Genomic DNA, 18326 nt, shown 5'->3' with positions numbered 1-18326 from the left:
CTCATTGCTGAACCCACCCCAAGAATCACAAAGAGTTGTTGTCCAGAACAGGAAAGGGCCTAGGAGTCTATTGGGGCCCACATACTTGGAGGCACTCTGCTTTTTGTTTCAGATCAAAATCAGGCTGCTCTCAATCTGAGGAGGTGGGGGAAGGAGATGGTGGGCTGAGGAGCCCTGAGTGTCAGCACTATAGCAGTGGTTCTCAACCTGTGGGTCTCGACCCCTTTGGCGGTCGAACGACCCTTTCACAGGGGTCACCTAAGACCATCCTGCATATCAGATATTTACATTATGATTCATAACAGTAGCAACATTACAGTTATGAAGTAGCAACGAAAATAATTTTATGGTTGGGTCAGAACATGAGGAACTGTATTTAAAGGGCCAGAAGGTTGAGAATCACTGGTCTATAGTATAGACTATACTGTGTGCAGAGCCCTGTTTTGGGTTCTGACTTTGGGGGATGGAGGGGAAAGTGGGTGCAATCCTTGAGGCTCACCATGCAGCAGACTTCAGAAACCTTCATGGCCCTGGCCAGTGTGGCTCAGTTGGTTGAGTGTCATCCCAGGCACCAAGAGGTCACTGGTTCTATTCTGGATCAGGGCACAAGCCCGGGTTGCGGCCTGATCCCCCAGTGGGGGGCATGCAGGAGCCAGCTGATCCCATGGATGTTTCTCTCTTTGAAATCAATAAGAACTTTTTTTTTTCTGCAAAAAGCTTTATTGTTTCATTTGGTGGGCTTTTGGGTGGTTAAAAGCATGGCTAGTAGTTTCGGGGAAACCTCAGGTAAAAGCCAGACACCAGGGGATGCAGAGGGGCCCCTCAAAGGCCTCTGGGCTCCACAGGCTCCAGTCGTGATTGAGGCTGAGCCTTTTGAAGAGACACTCGCCCAGCCCAGCCTGGGGGCAGCAGCCTGCGGAGGGGAGCCAGGTGTGGTCCATCTTCTTGATGAGCTTCACCTCCTCACCCGGAAGTGGTTCTGCAGGAAGTCAGAGCTGAGGGTCTGCGCAAGCAGAACCCGGGCACGCAGGTCCACAGGGTCTGGGTCAGGTTCCTCCCCAAGGCCAGGGCGGCTTCCCTGGCACCCTGAGTTCTGCCCACTCATCTTGGGGGGCTCCTGCATGTTCTGGAAGAGGATGCGCCCGCCCGGCTGGGTTTGCAACTTTAAGAGACGCTCAGCGCCCTCGAGCTTCTTCTCCGCCAACTCATGGAAGGAAGAAACGACCCCCACCCCGCAGAGCCACAGCATCCAGGTGGAATTAGAAGCCAGAGAGAGGTAGGTGTGGGGGGCTCGCAGAAGCAGGGGGGCCAGGCGGTTGACGGTTGATGGCAGCCTCCACCCTGATGGAATAATGCTGATGAATTTGGGAGCTCGTGGTTGTTTGGCAGTAAGGATTAAGGTAGAAAAAACATATCAAAAAACAAAAAAAAAAAACGGTGTGTTGGCCGGTCCCGGAGGTGGTTCTGAAGGTGGTGACTGGATATGACGCTGGAGAGTGGCCGGAGGCTGGCAGAAGGGGAGTCAGGGTCTATTCCATCCAAACACTGTTGAAGCAAGAGGCAGATCCGGGCCCGCGAGGGCACTGCCAAGAACTTTTTTTTTTTTTTTAAAGAAACCTTCATGGATAGGGTGTGATGGGCAGGAGGGAGATACTTGTGTGCGGAGAAGGAGGGGTGGGTGGGTGGTGTGCATTCCTCTGGGGTCCCACAGGGATGGGAGAGAGGAAGGCACCCACACGTACAGCCCTATGCCAGGATCTTGGGATAGCAGTCAGAAGTCAGTTCTTGGTCCTTCTTTATTGCAACAGCTGTAGTGATGGTTATTGTAGCAATAGTTGTGGTAGCAGTAATGGCAGCTCACTTTGTGACATAACTATACCAAACCTTTATTTATATATCTCATTTAATCCCAGCTCAGGGTCTTCTCTCTCTCTTTTTTTTTTAATATGTCTTTAGTGATGAGAGAGAGAGAGAGAGAGAGAGAGAGAGAAACATTGATGTGAGAGAAATCTTTCAGCTGCCTCCTGCACACCCCCCACTGGGAATCAAGCCCACAACCTAGGCATGTACCCTGACCAGGAATCAAACCAGGGACCCTTCAGTGCATGGGATGATGCTCAAACAATTGAGCCACACCAGCCAGGGCTCAGGGCCTTCTATCTTGATGGTCCCTCTGCCAGGAACATGTTTCCCTCCTTATTCACGGGCCTGCCTTCCTCACTTCATGTGGGCTGCTCCTTAGACATGCCTCTTCAGAAAGGCCCTCACAGACCACCCCAAATAAAATAACACTCTGGCATTTCCTTCCCCATTCTCTTTATTTTTATTCACAAATACTTATTACCTCAAATTGGTAGATATACAGATAGAGGAACGAACCAAGATGGTGGTGTAGGTAAATGCCTGTACTCACCGTCTCCCACAACCACATCAAAATTACAACTAAAATACCGAGCAACCATCATTCAGAACTGCCTGAAAGCTGGCTGAATGAATTCCTATAACTAGAGAAGTAAAGAAGAAAACACATCGAGACTGGTAGGAGGGGCGGAGGCACAGAATGGGCTGGTCTGATACCCATGTGAGCCGTTTTTTTAATCAAGAGGGGGATCATCTCTGTAGAGGCCATCCGTGAGGAGCAAGGGGTCCCAGCCCCACAACAAACCCCCAGACCAGGGTTCCAGACCTGGTAAGAGATGTCCCTGAAGCTATGGGCTGTAAAAACCAGCGGGGATTGTGGCTGAGTGATGAGGAGGTTGCTGGAGACCCAAGTGTTCCATTTAAAGGGCCAGCACATGAACTTACTCAGACTCCCAGCACTGGGTGGCTTTGTGGGACCCAGACACATACAGGGAGGAACTGGATTGTCTGGCATCTGGGCAGGAACTTGGGGATGGCTTCCTCCTAGTGAGGGTACTCGCAGGGTTTATTGTTCCTGTGCTGGGTCCTCCCCTGTCATAGGAGAGACTGGCAGCCATATCTGAGTCTCCATCAGCCTGGATCACACTGTTTCCTCCACCCTGGGGATTCCATGAGACCCTGCCCCATCCAATTTGCAGCCCTACCCAAGCTGTTCACAGCAGCTTTTCCATATGAATGGCCTGTACTGGCTCAGGCTTCAGACTTTGCTAAAATCTCTTAAACAAGCTGCAGCTGGGGACAGATTGCCCCAAACCTACCAATAAAAGGCCAAGACCCAGCACTAGCACCAGCCTGCCTTGCTTCCAAGCTGGGCCTCACCTGGGCACCACCAAGCCCAATACAAATAATAAATAGTAAATAGTAAATAGCAGCCACATGCATATCTCTCTGTAGCTCCTGCTGGGTGGCCCCAGGCAGTTGTTGACTTTGCACCTCCCTGGAGGCCCTAGAGCCAGTGCACCCAGTGGAATTTCAGACCATAGCAGATTACAATTCTACACATCCATAAGCAACACACTCAAGGGCAGACTCAGTGAGCACCAAAGCCTCACTGAAGCAAGTCCTGCTCCATATGGGTGTTTCCTGCACAGCAGCTCTCCCATTGTAGTCACAGCTGGTCCTCGTAGCTAATTGGCCTAGAGGTCAACTCCTCCCAGTGATGCCAACAGCAATCAAATCTCAACTACAAGACTGTGTACACAGCCCACACAGGGGTACACCTAGAGTGCCCAGCTCAGGTGACTGGGAGGCTGAGCCACTGGACCCTACAGGACACCTACTACACAAGGCCACTCTACCAATTCCAGGAGACATAGCAGCTCTACCTAATACACAGAAACAAATACAAGGAAGCAGCCAAAATGTGGAGACAAAGAAACATGTTACAAATGAAAGAAATGGAAGCAAGCAAACTACTGGATACAGAATTCAAAACCATGGTTAAAAGGTTAATCAAGGATCTGCATGAGACTTTCAAGGATCTTAGTGAGAATGTCAAAGACATAAAAAAAGACCAATCAGAAATTAAGCATACACTAACTGAAATAAAGAATAACTTATAGTGATTCAATAATGAAGTAGAGGATTCAGAGAATCAAATCAATGTTTTGGAATATGAGGAAGCAAAAAATACACAATTAGAAGAGCAAAGAGAAAAAAGAATAAAAAGATATGAAGATAGTGTAGGGAGCCTCTGGGACAACTTAAAGCACACCAACATTCACACTGGGGGTGCCAGAAGGAGAAGAGAGAGAGCAAGATATTGAAAATCTATTTGAAGAAACAATGACAGAAAACTTCCCTAACCTGGTGAAAGAAATAAACATACAAATCCAGGAAGCACAGAGTCCCGAACAAGAGGAACCCAAAGAGGCCCACACCAAGATACATTACAATTAAAATGCTAAGGGTTAAAGACAAAGAGAGAATCTTAAAAGCAGAAAAGAAAAGCAGTTAGTTACCTACAAGGGAGTGCCCATACCACTGTCAGCTTATTTCTCAACAGAAACTTTGCAGGCCAGAAGGGAGTGATGAATAGCAATGACCTACAACCAAGATTACTCTACCCAGCAAAGTTTTCATTTAGAATTGAAGGTCAGATAAAGAGCTTCACGAACACAGACAATAGGGTGGTGAAGGCCTGGGTGGTGTGAGAACTGGGTGGAGGGTAATAATGGGGGGCGGCATCTGTAATGCTCTCAACAATCAAGATTTTAAGTAAATAAAAAGCTTCTGCAGAGCAAAAGAAACAATTCTCAAAATGCAAAGGGAACCCACTGCATGGGAAACATATTTGCCAATAATACATCTGATAAGGGGTTAATTTCCAAAATATATAAAGTACTCATACAACTTAACAAAAGGAAGACAAACAATCCAATTAAAAAATGGGCAGAGAGATGAATGGATAAAAAAAAAACTGTTACATGTACACAATGGAGTACTGTGCAGCTGTAAAAAAAAAAGAAGGATCTCTTACCCTTTGAGGCAACATGGAAGAACCTAGAGAATATTAGGCTAAGCAAAATAAGCCAGTCAGAGAAAGGCAAGTATCACATGATCTCACTCATATGTGGGATCTAATGAGCAAAATAAACTGATGAACAAAAGAGATCCAGAGACATTGCAGCATGCAACAGACTGATGTATTTTAGAGAGAAGAGATTAACCAAAGAACTTACATGCATATATGCATAGCTCATGGACAACAATAGTGTGGGGTACATCTGGGGAGGGGGTGGGAGCGGGGAGGAGAGGGTCAATGGGGAGGAGGGGGATATCTGTAATACTTTCAACAATAAAGATAAATTTTAATAAATAAGTAAGTAAATCTACACTAATAAAAGAGAAACATGGTAATTAGCATACGACCGCTACCCTTTTCATTGGCTAATCAGTGAATATATGCAAATTAACTGTCAGCCAAGATGGCGGCAGGCAGCCAGGCAGCTGAGAACAGGATGCTTGGTTGCCCCAGCGATAGAGGAAACCAAGGTTCCTGCCTGCAGCTGCGGGACTCTGAGCTCCTGAAGCAACAGCTCCAAAAGATACAATGTTTCAATTATAGAAGCTAAAAGATGGCGGTTAATCTGCATACTCAGGCTCCAAGCGGTAGAGCGAAGCCAAACAGCCCTGAAGCCGCAGAGCAGAGAGGCCTCCCCGCCCCGGGATCAGAGGAGCCGAGAGGCCTCCCGGCCCCGGGATCAGCGGAGCCGAGAGGCCTCCTGGCCTGGGATCAGCGGAGCCTGATGGAAGCCCTGTGTGTTTTTGCACCCTGGGGGTTCAGAGGTCCTGTCCTAGGCAGAGGCCTATGGCGAAATTTTCGACTCTGAGAAGCAGCCTACGGGCTGGAAGGCGGCTCCTCTGACCTCAGTGCTGGAGAAGACCATTAAGCAGAAAACTAAAGAAACCGATTTTACATCATTTCCCAGGTGTAGAGCAGTTGGCATGTAAGCCCCTGACCAGTGCCCAGCCTCTCCTCTGTCAGTCTATCTCACTCTTAGGTACCATGTTCTTTGTTCTCTCTTAACTGCAACTCATTTTTAAACTAGATTGCTTTTAAAAGAAGACTAAATAAAGTTTCCCTTAAGTTATTTAGGTGGTGCTGGGGCTGCTGGGGCTGCTGGGGCCTGATAGAAGACACAAATATGCAATGGGGGGCGTGTACCCAGCAGCCCCAAGGCCCGCCACCTTGGTGCTGGGGCTGCTGGGGGTATCAGAGACACAAACCCGCAGGCCCGGCACCCAGCAGACCCGAGGCCTTTGTGGCAGCACTAAGGAGCAGCAAGCCAAGCGGTAGGAAGCAGCAAGCAGGTGGGCAGTAATAAGGGAGGGGTCCCGGACTGCAAGAGGGCACATGCTGGACTAAGAGACCCCCCACCCATCCCCAGTGCACGAATTTCGTGCACCGGGCCTCTAGTAAATAAATAATAAAATATGTATAACTTTACCCCCACTAGATAGTGGAATGCAAGAATAGTGCATTATACAGAAAACTGACAACTAACCTTCACTAGAAAAATGATTAAACAATTATTTCAAAAAATGATGAAGAGGTTATCAGTAAAATTCAACATCTATTCCTCATTTAAATGTTAGAGGAAGGAGCATGTAGGAAAATGGAATCCTGTTCAGAGAAGAGAGGAAGGGATGTGCTAAGGCTAGAAAACAAATAACAGTAGCAGGTACTATTATGGGACAGGAGACCTGGCCCTCAGCAGGTCTGCCCCCGGCCAGCCGGCAGTGTGTGGGTTCTTGACTTCGTGCAGGAAACACTTCACAGCACGAGTCCAGGTGACTGCGGGGGTGCATTTATTAAAGCTAGGGGCAGTGACAAACGGCACGGCTCAGGGAAGAGGAAGCAACAGCAGGAAGTCACAGAAAACAGGCCCTGGAGACAGGTTCATGGGGTTTGCCTGGGATTTGTGGCTGCTGCCCATTGCTGCCTGGTTGCAAGGCTCCTGGGATCCCTTAGAGTTTAGGAGTTGCAGTGCCTATGGGGGGAGAAGAGGGGGAAGAAAAAGGGGATGTCCAGGGTGTGCTCCCCAGAGGGAAACCGCAAGGTAGGGCCTTTGTCTTGAGGTTTTCTCTCTCTCTGGCAGGCAGGAATGTTAGGGGAGGTCTCAGCAGAGTATTCATCAGCTTTTCCAGCTGTGCTCTTTCAGGTCCCGGTCTCCACTGATTGGTCGGCATCAGGGCAGGAGGTCCTTAGTCATTGCAGCTGGTCCTGACATCACCCACCTAGTTTTGCTGCTTTTCTGGGGCTGGAGCTGAAACACAACTGAGGTCTTAATGTTCCCTCTGGGGAGGTGACCTTCTGCATCTGCTGTAAATTGCTCTGTTGGTTTGTTCAGCAACCTGCCTCAGTTTCCCTATTCCACTTGTCCTCGCTTACTGACCTGTTCCAGCACAACAAAAGCATACCAACCACATTTGAAATCCTGGATAAGGACTTTATATTTAAACTAGAGGCTTGGTGCACAAAATTCGTATGGGGTGGCGGGGGGGGGCGGGGGGGGGCGGGGGGGGACCTCTCAGCCCAGCCTGCACACTATCCAATCCAAGACCCCTCAGGGGATGTCCAACTGCCAGTTTAGGCCCGATCCCAGTCAGACATCCCTCTCACAATCCTGGGCCGCTGGCTCCTAATCGCTCACCTGCCTGGTCACCCCTAACTGCCCCCCCCCCCCCCCCGCTGGCCTGATCACCCCTAACTGCCCCCCTTGCCGGCCTGGTTGCCCCTAACTGCTCCCCGCTGTCAGCCACGTTGCCCCTAACTGCCCCCTCCCTGCTGGCCTGGTTGCTCCTAACTGCCCCCCCACACCGGCCTAGTCACCTCTTACTGTGCCCCCTGCCGGCCTGATCACCCCTCACTGCCTCTGTGTGCTGGCCTGGTTGCCCCTAACTGCTCCCCGCTGCCAGCCAGGTTGCCCCCAGCTGCCCCCTCCCTGCCAGCCTGGTCACACCTCACTGCCCCTCCTGCCAGCCTAATCGCCCCCAACTGCCCCCAAGCTGGCCTGGTCACCCCCAACTCCCCCCCTGCCAGCCTGGTCACCCCTCACAGCACCTCCCCCCCACCACCGGCCTGGTTGCCCTAAGCAGCCTGCTTGTTCAGTCATTTGGTCGTCCCTCACTAACCCCTCCTGCTGGCCTGGTCATAGGCAGCCATCTTGTGAGGATGTGGTGGTCAATTTGCATATTACCTCTTTATTACATAGGATAGTCTAAATAAAGAAATAAACTAGGAAAAGTAAAAACATATATTGGAGGGTAAGCAACATGATTAAATACATAAAAGATCCAAGGAAGTCAATCAAAGCAAAGCAATAGTGACAACAACAAAAAATCCTAGAAGCAAAGAGTTCAAAGTTACAGGATACACGGTATCAATTTTAAAAAAATCAAATGTATCCCTAACTATGAGTGAGATGGAAAATACAGTGCAAAGAGCTTCTATTTACAGCAGTACCAAGGCAAACCACATTCCAGGTTTAGCATGTGTGACACATTGTATTTATTCAAGAAAACAAAAATTTTAAATATAATTTTATTGATTTTAGAGATGGGAAGGGAGAGGAATAGAGAGATAGAAATATCAATGAGAGTGAGACATCAATCAGCTGCCTCCTGCCTGTCCCCCTCCCCCCGACTGGGGATCAAGCCTGCAACCCAGGCATGTGCCCTGACCAGGAATCAAACCGTGACCTCCTGGTTCATAGGTCGATGCTCAACCACTGAGCCATGCCAGCCAGGCAATTAAAGAAAATTTAAAAGCGCAAACAAAGAGGAGGAGGATGGCAGCGCCCGCAGCTGCAGCTGAGCGCCAGGCTTCCCGGGCTCTGTTGGTGTTGGGAACGGTGGGATCTTTGTCCAGAGGCTCACAGGACACCGGCGTAGCCGAGGCTCTCCAGCTGGACCCTGCTGTGCATGAAGTTCCCTTTCCTGCCAATATTGATATCGGTGGCACTGTGAAGTCTAAAGAAGTCATGAAGCAATATGGACTCGGGCCCAAAAGTGGCACAGTGAGCTCACCCAATCTCTTTGCAACCAGATTTGATCAGGTGATGAATTTGAGAAGGCCCAGACCAAATGCCTTAATGGACACACCTGGGCAGATTGAAGCATTCACCTGGTCAGCCTCTGGGACAGTCATCGCTGAGGCCCTGACATCCTCATTCCCAACGAGTGCCATGGATGTGATGGACACATCAAGAAGCACCAACCCCGTGACCTTCATGTCCAGTACGCTCTGCGCCTGCAGCATCTTGTACAAAACCACGCTTCCTTCCATGGTGATCGTGAATAACACTGACATCATCGGTCACAGCTTGGCAGTGGGATGGATGCAAGATTTTGAAGCTTTCTGAGATGCTGCATATGTCAGTAACCTGATTCATTCAATGAGCTTGGTGTTCGATGAGTCGTACAGCTCACTCAGGATGGTGGGTGTGCCTGCTGTTCCTGGGTCAGGCTTAGGGGAACTCTCTGACAGTCACCAGTGCGGCAGAGGAAGAGGAAAGGGAGAATCACCCTGAATCTGAGCGTCTGAGGAAATCGCTGGCCAGTGCACAGAGCCAGCAGCAGGAAGGACAGCAGGACCACCCACAGAAAGACGTGGGCTCTGTGGCCTTGGACACAGGAGCTGCTCCAGACCGCTTTTCTCCTGTGCGGGACCCTCTGACTCGATCCTGACTAGAGAACCTCCAATGAAGAGGATGAGGAAGCAGACAGGGACACTGATGGTATGGACCACAGAGTTGCAGAGGAAAGCTGTGAAGAGCCAGCATCGCAGAGTTTTATGCAAGAATCAATGGCACAGTCTGGAAGAGGAACAATAAACCGTCTCCAGAAACCCAAACAGTTGGAACTATCCTTCCCTCTGACTGGGTCGACTATAAAGAACAATTTCTTTTTCCAGAATAACAGAGTTTCTCTTATTAGGGAAATCTAACTCTAGTGAAGCCAGGGATAGATGCCAATTCCCCTGGGGTTTTTGCAAGGAAGGATATCCCGACTGTTTTGAAGCAGTATTCCTTCATGTGTAAAACTTCACGTTTTATCATTTGAACTCAAGTACTTTTCCTGCTGAGAGATGGAATGAGAGGGAACATATTGTTCCCTTCAGCTCTCTATTATTAGGCTGAATCTATAGCCTCTAGTTCCCTAACATCTTGCCCTTGACCCCGGAGTTACCCTCTTTTTAGCAGAAAGGAAGAGGGGAAACATGAGCTTATACAGGGTGGCCGTGGAGTCTCCTTGGCAACCAGTCAAAGTTGGTAAGAAAGGAGCCTCATTATAGGACACCAGGTTTCTTGAAGAAAGTGGGCAAGACATATAATTATATATAATAAAAGCGTAGTATGCCATGAATATATGGGGAGAAACTGAATTGTGGCTTCAGAGTAAAGGGTGCAGGACCGCTTCTACTATCCAGGACTAAAGTGCCAGCAGGCACTGTTGTTGCTTTGGTTGTTGCTTTGTTGAGCCCTCCCCCTTGCAGGCACAGGTGAGTGTCAAATCTGAGTTTCCACTAACACGGCTAACTCAGCTAGCCCTCAGGCCCTGCCCCACCCAGTTCAGGCTCAGGCCCCAGCCTCTTTCAGAGGCTAATCCGCTCAAGCTGCCAGCCTGGACCCCTGCTGCAGACTTTCCTATAATCTCTAAAAGGTCCACAAACCCAAACAAACAGGGCTGGCTCAGCGTGCCCTGTTCCTCTCGCTAAGTTGCTAAGTCATGGAAAGCCAGGCTCCAGAGGCAGCCGGCCTAGTTCACAGCAAAACCACTTGCAGGTGGAAGAGGAGCATATAGGAGTCTCTCTCTCTCTCTCTCTCTCTCTCTTTCCTCCTCCCTCCCTCTCTAAAAAATTAATAAATACCACAAAGAAAAAAATACTCACTGACAAAGGAAAACACATCATAAAGCAGTGGACCAACCACCACTAAAGCTAGTACAAAATTTAAAAGGCAAAAGTAGAAAGATTATGTTTAATTGCAACAGTAAATTCAGGGATACATACAAACACACACAAAAAGTAAAAAATTAGTGGCAAAAGCATCAATGTGGACAGAGCGGTAAAAATGGTAGTGATTTTAGAATGTGTTCGAACTTAAGCAACCATCAACTTAAAATAGACTGCTAAAAAAATTTAAAAAAATAAAATAGACTGCTATAAACATACTTGGCCTAGATGAAGCACCAGGTAACCACAAACCAAAAACCTACAAGCGATATACAAAAAGTCCAGGGAAAGGAATCCAAACATCACACTACAGAAAGTCACCACACACAAGAGAGCAGGGAATAAAATAACTGCATACCTATTAATAATTAATGTAAATGTAAATTGATTAAATGTTCCAGTCAAAAGACAAACGGATAAAGAAGAGGTGGTATGTATACACAATGGGACATTGTAGTCTCAACCATAAAACAGAGTAAAATCTTACTATTTGCGAAAACACACCAGTAGATGGACCTGGAGGGTATTATGGTAGGTGAAATAAATCAAACAGAAAAAGACAAATGCCGGATGATTTCACTTATATGTGGAATCTAAAAACAAAATAAATGAACAAACAAAACAGAAACAAACTCATAGATCGATACAGAGAACAAACTGATGGCTGCCAGAAGGGAGTGGGGGTGGGGAGCTGGATGAAAGGTGAAGGGATTAAGAAGGACAAATTGGCAGTTACACAATAGTCACTGGATGGAAAGTGCAGTTTAGGAATATAGTCAATAATCCATATATATATATATATAAACAGGGAATATGCTAATTAGCCAAGCATCAGACGGCTCAGGAGGAGGCTATATCACCACCTCTCAGGAGGAGCTGCCCACGCGGATGGGCAGGAGGGGCCTGCCTGCGGCCCCCACCCCAGCAGCCCGAGGGGAGGCTGGAGCTTGGGGCGGCCGGAGTGGAGACACAACGCACAGGAACGCCTGCCCCCGCCCCAGCGAACACAAGGCAGTGGGTCAGGTGCGGGTCCCGGCCCCCCACCACCACCACCGCGGGGTGCCTCCTCACACAATTTCAATCATGCTGGGCCTCTAGTATTGTAATAACTGTGTATGGTGTCAGGTGGGTGTAAGACTTACAAGGGGGTCACTTTGTAAATTATATAAATATCTAACCACTGTGCTGTACACCTGAAACTAATATAATATTGAATGTCAACTAATTGAAAAAATTTAAAAATTTTTTAAGAGTCGATATCAAAAGTCAAAATTCTCACTGTATTTTTATAAAACATGACATGTTGGTTGTGACATTCAGCTTCAAGAATGATTGGGCAAAAATATCAGAGTTTTTAAAAGTAATTATGAAGCATAACAGTGATGCTAGCATATTTACCCTAATAGATCTTAAAACATAGCAGACCCAAATGATGATTTTCAAAGCCACACAATCGGTAAGCAGACGAGCCAGGATTCAGGCTCAGAAGTGATTCAAAAGCCCAAGCAAGTCCCTAGCCATTTTGGTTCAGTGGATAGAGCATTGGCCCATGGACTGAAAGGTCCTGGGTTCGATTCCGGTCAAGGGCACATACTTCAGTTGCAGGCTCCATCCCCGGCCCCTGGTCGGGCACGTGTGGGAGGCAACCAAGCAATGTGTCTCTCTCACATTGTTGTTTCTCTCTCGCTCTGTCTCTCCCCCTCCCACTGTCTCTAAAAATCAATGGAAAAATATCCTTGGGTGAAAATTAACAACAACAACAAAAGCCCAAGCAAAATCTGACCTATTCTGCTATCTGAGCTCTTAGAATTGAGATAATGCCGCTGGAGACGGTGCCTCAGTATTGGTGTGATCACACGCAGAGACTGAGACTTAACTTACGGTTCTCGGTTAGAACTTTCATGAAGCCTTTGTGATGGCAAACCTGGGCTGTTGCCACGGCAACCACAGGGCCTGGACTAGGGGCTCCCAGCATGCCCTGAAGCCCAGCTGGCCCCTCACTCCCACTGCATTGCCCACCTGCTCAGGTCCCTGTGGCATCTTCCTCACTTAGGCACTAGCTACCATCCACCTACTCTTCTCCCAGGCCCTTACCTTCATTTCCTCAGCTCCATCTCCTCACCCTTTTGCCTCTAGGTAACTCTCCTGGGCCCCAGGCTCTTCTCACCCCTCCCTCCCTATTCCTACACTTCCTCCTCCCATCTCTGCCTGCTTCACCCTCCGCTCCCCTCACCCTCTTTCTCTAGTCTCCCCCCTCTGGCCTTGGCCCTCCTCTCTTAGTCTCCTTAGTCCTCTCTTCCTCACGCCCCTTTCCCTTCACAACTTCACTGCCCGCCTTCTCCATTCCGCTTTCTCTTTGCTCCCTCCTTTTCTCCCCACCAGTTTGTTCTTCTCAATGCTCTGCCTCCTCCCTTCCCCAGCCCCTCACACCATCATTCCTGTCGCTCTCGCCCCTCACCCCCTCCTCCCTCTCTGCCCCCCTACTCCCTGGCTCTGCTTCCTTCCCACCAGGTAACTGGGTCAGCTGTGTCCAGGGACCACTATGGCACTTGAGGAGGAAAATGGACCAGTGGCTCCTCATGAGCAGAATCCCAGCCCAACACCTAAAGTGGAGCCAAATAAGGGTGAAAAAAAGATATCGAAGAAGAAGCAAAAGAAGATAGATCTAGAGGAACTGAAGAAGGAGTTGGTCATGGTGAGAAAACCCAGAATGGATGCTGACCCAAAGGCTTCTGAAAATGTTCTCAACCCTCCGCCCTTTAACATCTTACCCACAGGCCCCAGCCATCCCCCTTCCCCCAGGTGTTTCCCCCCCTCCCCTGGAAAGGCCAAGGGTCACCACCTCTCCCTCAATAACTCTGCTGTCTTCTCAGAACGACCACAAATTAACCTTGGAACAGCTGAGCACCAAGTATTCCGTGGACCTGACAAAGGTGGGTGAAGGCACTCCCCCGGGAGGCGACCAGGACAAAACCCATCACCAATGTTCTTACCCTTAACCTCCACACAGACAAGTTTCACAGGCCACACACTTGGCAAAGATGATAATGGTGACATCCCCCAAAGAGCTCAGCAGCAGATAGGAGGATGAAAGCATGGTGGAGAGCAGCACATCTCACACCTTTGTCCCGGGACCCTTTCACACTCAGTTATCAAAGAACCCAAGAGCTTTGCTTCTGCGGGTCACATCATCTATAACTAGCATATTAGAAATTCAAGTGGGGAAATGTAAAACTATTTTCTAATTCATTTTTAAACGAGAGTAGGCCCATCATATGTGTATTAGAATAAATAACAATTTTATGACAAGTAACTGTTTTTCAAAATAAAAGATGTAGTGGCATTTTACATTTTTGCAAGCCCCTTTCATGTCTAGCTTTTTTAATAGAAGACAGCTAGGTTCTCCTATATTTCCAGTCTTCAATCTGTTGCAATATCATATCGCCTTTGGGAAACTCCACTGTACACTCGAGAGAATGAGACTGAAAAAGACAACCAACAATTTGGGATGATTATGAAAATTGTATGTATGTGTGGACCTCCCTGAAAGAGTCCTGGCACCCCGTGGCTCCCCAGACCACACTGAGAACCACTGGTTTGACAGTAAAATCATATATTACTACTGTTACTATTGCTACCACTGCTGCTCCAGTCGCCATGGTTTCTACCATGACCACAGGTAGAAACCTTGAAGACAAGTTCTCACAGTGTAGGCTCCTCTGAGGTCTAGAATTTCTTCAGGGAGAGGCTTCATCTGGGAACCAAGGAGGAGCATAGGCGGCTTGTCTTGTATATTTGTCTTGAAAATTGTATAGTTTTCAGTGGGAGGTTGGGGAGCAGATGGGGATGAGAGTTTGTTTTACAGTCCTCTAGTAGGCTCTGCTATTTTCTTCCTGAGGAAACAGTATGCAAGCTTACACAAGGCTAACGTGAGAATCTATGCATTCAAGTATGTCACTGTTTTATTTTTTCCTATTTCTTAGCTAGAGAGGCAAAGTGGGAACAGTCCATATGTCATTGACATTCATATTGTGTCCCATTATTACATGAGCCTTGTGCATTATTACTCTATTATAAAGTATCCCCGCTACAGTTAGAGCTCCATATGCATAGGGACCATTTGTACTCACATTGGTAACTTACCAGAGTACTAGGCCCACGATGGGTATTCAAAAAGTTTGTGATTCACTTAGACAACTTAACAAAAGGAAGATAAACAGCCCAATCAAAAAATGGGCAACGGACCTAAATAGATACTTTTCAAAAGAGGACATAAGGAAGGCCAAGAGACATATGAAAACATGCTCAAAGTCACTAATCATCTGAGAGATGCAAATCAAAACGACAAAGAGGTACCATCTCACACCTGTCAGAATGGCTATCATCAACCAATGACAAGTGCTGGCGAGGATGCAGAGAAAAAGGAACCTCGTGCACTGCGGGTGGGAATGCAGACTGGTGCAGCCACTGTGAGAACAGTATGGAGTCTCCTCAAAAAACTAAAAATGGAACTCCCATTTGACCCAGTGATCCCACTTCTAGGAATATATCCCAAGAAACTAGAAACACCAATCAGAAAGGATATATGCACCCCTGTGTTCATAGCAGCACAATTTACAATAGCTAAGATTTGGAAACAGCCTAGTAAGTGCCCATCAGCAGGTGAGTGCATTAAAAAACTATGGTACGTCTACACAATGGAATACTATGCTGCTGTAAAAAAAAGAAGGAATTCTTAACATTTGCAACAGCATGGATGAAACTAGAGAGCATTATGCTAAGCAAAATAAGCCAGTCAGAGAAAGATAAATGTCACAGGATCTCACTCATTTGTGCAATATAATGAACAACATAAACTGATGAACAAAAACAGATCCAGAGACAGAGAAGCATCCATCAGATCGTCAAACCTCAGAGGGAAGGTAGAGGAGGGTGGGGGTAAAGGGGAGAGATCAACCAAAGGACTTGTATGCATGCATATAAGCATAACCAATGGACACAGACACCAGGGGGGTGAGGGCATGAGTGTGGGAGGGGTGGTAGTGGGGGGGATAAGGACACATATGTAATACCTTAATCAATAAAGAAAAAAAAAGTTTGTGAATCATTCCATATTCCTCCTATAGCATAAGTTTTAAAATCCTACTTATCTAGGAAGAACTTATAGTCTGACCTTCAGAGAAGCTTATTGGCCTCTGGACCCATCCTGGGGCTAAAATGGCAGATCGGAGTTATAAAGCCAGACTCCCCTTTGCTATAGCTGTTTTTCTTTTCTTTTAAATATTTTTTTTTTATTTATTGTATAGCTGTTTTTCTTTTCTTTTTTTCATGATTTTCTTCTTCACATAGGGCCTTAGCTCCGAAGAGGCACAGAAAATCCTGGCTCGAAATGGACCCAATACACTTACCCCACCCCCCACCACTCCAGAATGGGTCAAATTCTGTAAACAAATGTTTGGTGGCTTCTCCATCCTCCTGTGGATTGGTGCCATTCTCTGCTTCCTGGCCTACGGCATCCAGTTATATTTTCATGAGCAAGCTACCAGAGATAATGTGAGTCTGTTCAGCTACTACTGCCCGGCCCCATCCCTGCTTATCCCTGACACACTACTGCTCAGCAGCCCAGCAGTCCTGAAGCCAAAATCTCTGGTACTCCCAGGACTTCCTAAAGGAGCCCTCAGTGCCTCCTGGCTTCCCTGGTCTTTTCTCTGGAAAGCTACTGCTTCAGCTCACTGAGCTGCATGGACCCCTCTAGAAACTTGCTCTCTTTTGATTATCTTCCCAACTGATCATCATAGCCCTTTGCAGTCCCTCTCTCTTTCCCAGAACGTCAATCTCTTCATCTCTTTCCTCCCCATCTCCTTCACTCTCTGCCCCACACCCCATAAATAGCCTTGTTTTTTAAAAATATATATATTTTATTGATTTTTTTTACAGAGAGGAAGGGAGAGGGATAGAGAGTTAGAAACATCAATGAGAGAGAAACATTGATCAGCTGCCTCCTGCACACCCCCTACTGGGGATGTGACCGCAACCAAGGTACATGCCCTTGACTGGAATCGAACCTGGAACCCTTGAGTCCGCAGGCTGATGCTCTATCCACTGAGCCAAACCAGTTAGGGCATAAATAGCCTTGTTTGAGAGGAGAAGGTAGGCCTTCATGGACCTGGGATTTTGCTGGCCCCTTACCAGGGTTCCTTCACCAGGAAGCCAAGGAAGCCAGCCCTGTCTCGGACTCTTCTCAGCCCCTGTACTCTCCAACTGAGTCCTAAGGGTTCTTCCACTTGGAGAAATGACTCTTCTCCTTGCAGTTTCCTGAGGGTGAAGGGGAAGAAAAGGATCTACTAACAAGCCCTTTCCTTCCCCACCCCCAGCTGTACCTGGGCTTTGTGTTAGCTGTTGTGGTCGTCATCACTGGCTGCTTCTCCTACTACCAGGAGGCCAAGAGTTCCAGGATCATGGAGTCTTTTAAGAACTTGGTGCCTCAGGTAGGACTGCTGAGAGGATCGAGTGACAGGAGGTATAGGACGTGGCCAAATGCATTATTATTAAGTCCTGGGGAGGATTATGTCCCACAATGAGTGAGGCTAGTGATGAGAGTGACGCTTACTTCAATTTTCCTCTATCTGGCCTTCAAAGTACCCCGAGGAAGGCACAGCATCACCTGTGAAGTGGTCTGCTCTAGATGCATAATTTGACTCTAATGAGCATAATATGAAGCCCCAAATGAGAACATTCTATTTAAAAAAAAAAAAAAAGGGCAAAGGAAGTTGAGGAGGCTAGATTCTTCAAATGTCAACGACCTTAAAGACAAAGTACAACTGTGGAAATGTTCCAGGTTAAAGGAGGGTAAAGAGACATGATAACTAAATGGAATGCCTGGCCCTAGGCTGACCCCTGTGCTGGAGGAGAAAGGATGCTGTACAAGATAAATTGGGTCCATTGACAAAACTGGAATGCAAACAGATTAAAATATTGTGCCAGTGTGAAACCACTGAAATTGATAACTGTATTGTGGTTATTTGATATCCTAATACTTAGGAAATGAACACAACAATGTCGAATAAAAGATCATGATGTGTGTAACTTACCCTCACATGGTTCAGGGAGAAAAGGATTCACATACACCCATATGTAGAACAAAAAACAAACGACAAAGCAAATGGAATAAGATGTTAATAGGTGAATCTGGGTAGAGGTTATACTGGCATCTTTGGTATAATTTTTATTCTGGCAACTTTTCTAAATTTTCAGATAAAACGTATGTTTTTTAAGTACCTGGAAATAATATGACAGTAGAAAGAGGTTCCCAGGCACAGGACTGGAAAGTTGGAAAGGAACAGGCTCCCAAATTTCCAACAGCAGGCTAGTGTTCTAGCACTGTAGCCCAGGGTCATTATCTCTCTTTGGTGTGAGCATAACATAAGTCCTTCCTTCGGTAAGAATT

General features: G+C 47.3%; 1 protein-coding gene and 1 pseudogene across 1 annotated transcript in view; both read left to right on the top strand.

Moving 5' to 3' along the window:
• Positions 1 to 8714: 8714 nt before the first annotated feature.
• On the top strand, positions 8715 to 9843 carry LOC138996183 (GPN-loop GTPase 1 pseudogene; annotated as a pseudogene).
• A 3578-nt stretch (positions 9844 to 13421) lies between these two features.
• ATP1A4 (ATPase Na+/K+ transporting subunit alpha 4) overlaps positions 13422 to 18326 on the top strand; it is a 37474-nt gene continuing 32569 nt past the window's right edge. Inside the window, exons 1-4 of the mRNA XM_070397495.1 lie at positions 13422 to 13574; positions 13753 to 13812; positions 16229 to 16432; positions 17254 to 17367. Coding sequence (XP_070253596.1) covers positions 13422 to 13574; positions 13753 to 13812; positions 16229 to 16432; positions 17254 to 17367 — 531 coding nt within the window. The remainder of the gene's footprint in view (positions 13575 to 13752; positions 13813 to 16228; positions 16433 to 17253; positions 17368 to 18326) is intronic.

The sequence above is a fragment of the Myotis yumanensis genome, unplaced genomic scaffold (genome assembly GCF_028538775.1).
Source record: "Myotis yumanensis isolate MYYU_CA2020_CCGP unplaced genomic scaffold, mMyoYum1.0.hap1 SCAF_17, whole genome shotgun sequence".
Lineage (NCBI taxonomy): Eukaryota > Metazoa > Chordata > Mammalia > Chiroptera > Vespertilionidae > Myotis > Myotis yumanensis.
The sequence above is the reverse complement of the archived record's forward strand: the minus strand, read 5'-3'. Positions and strand labels throughout refer to the sequence as shown.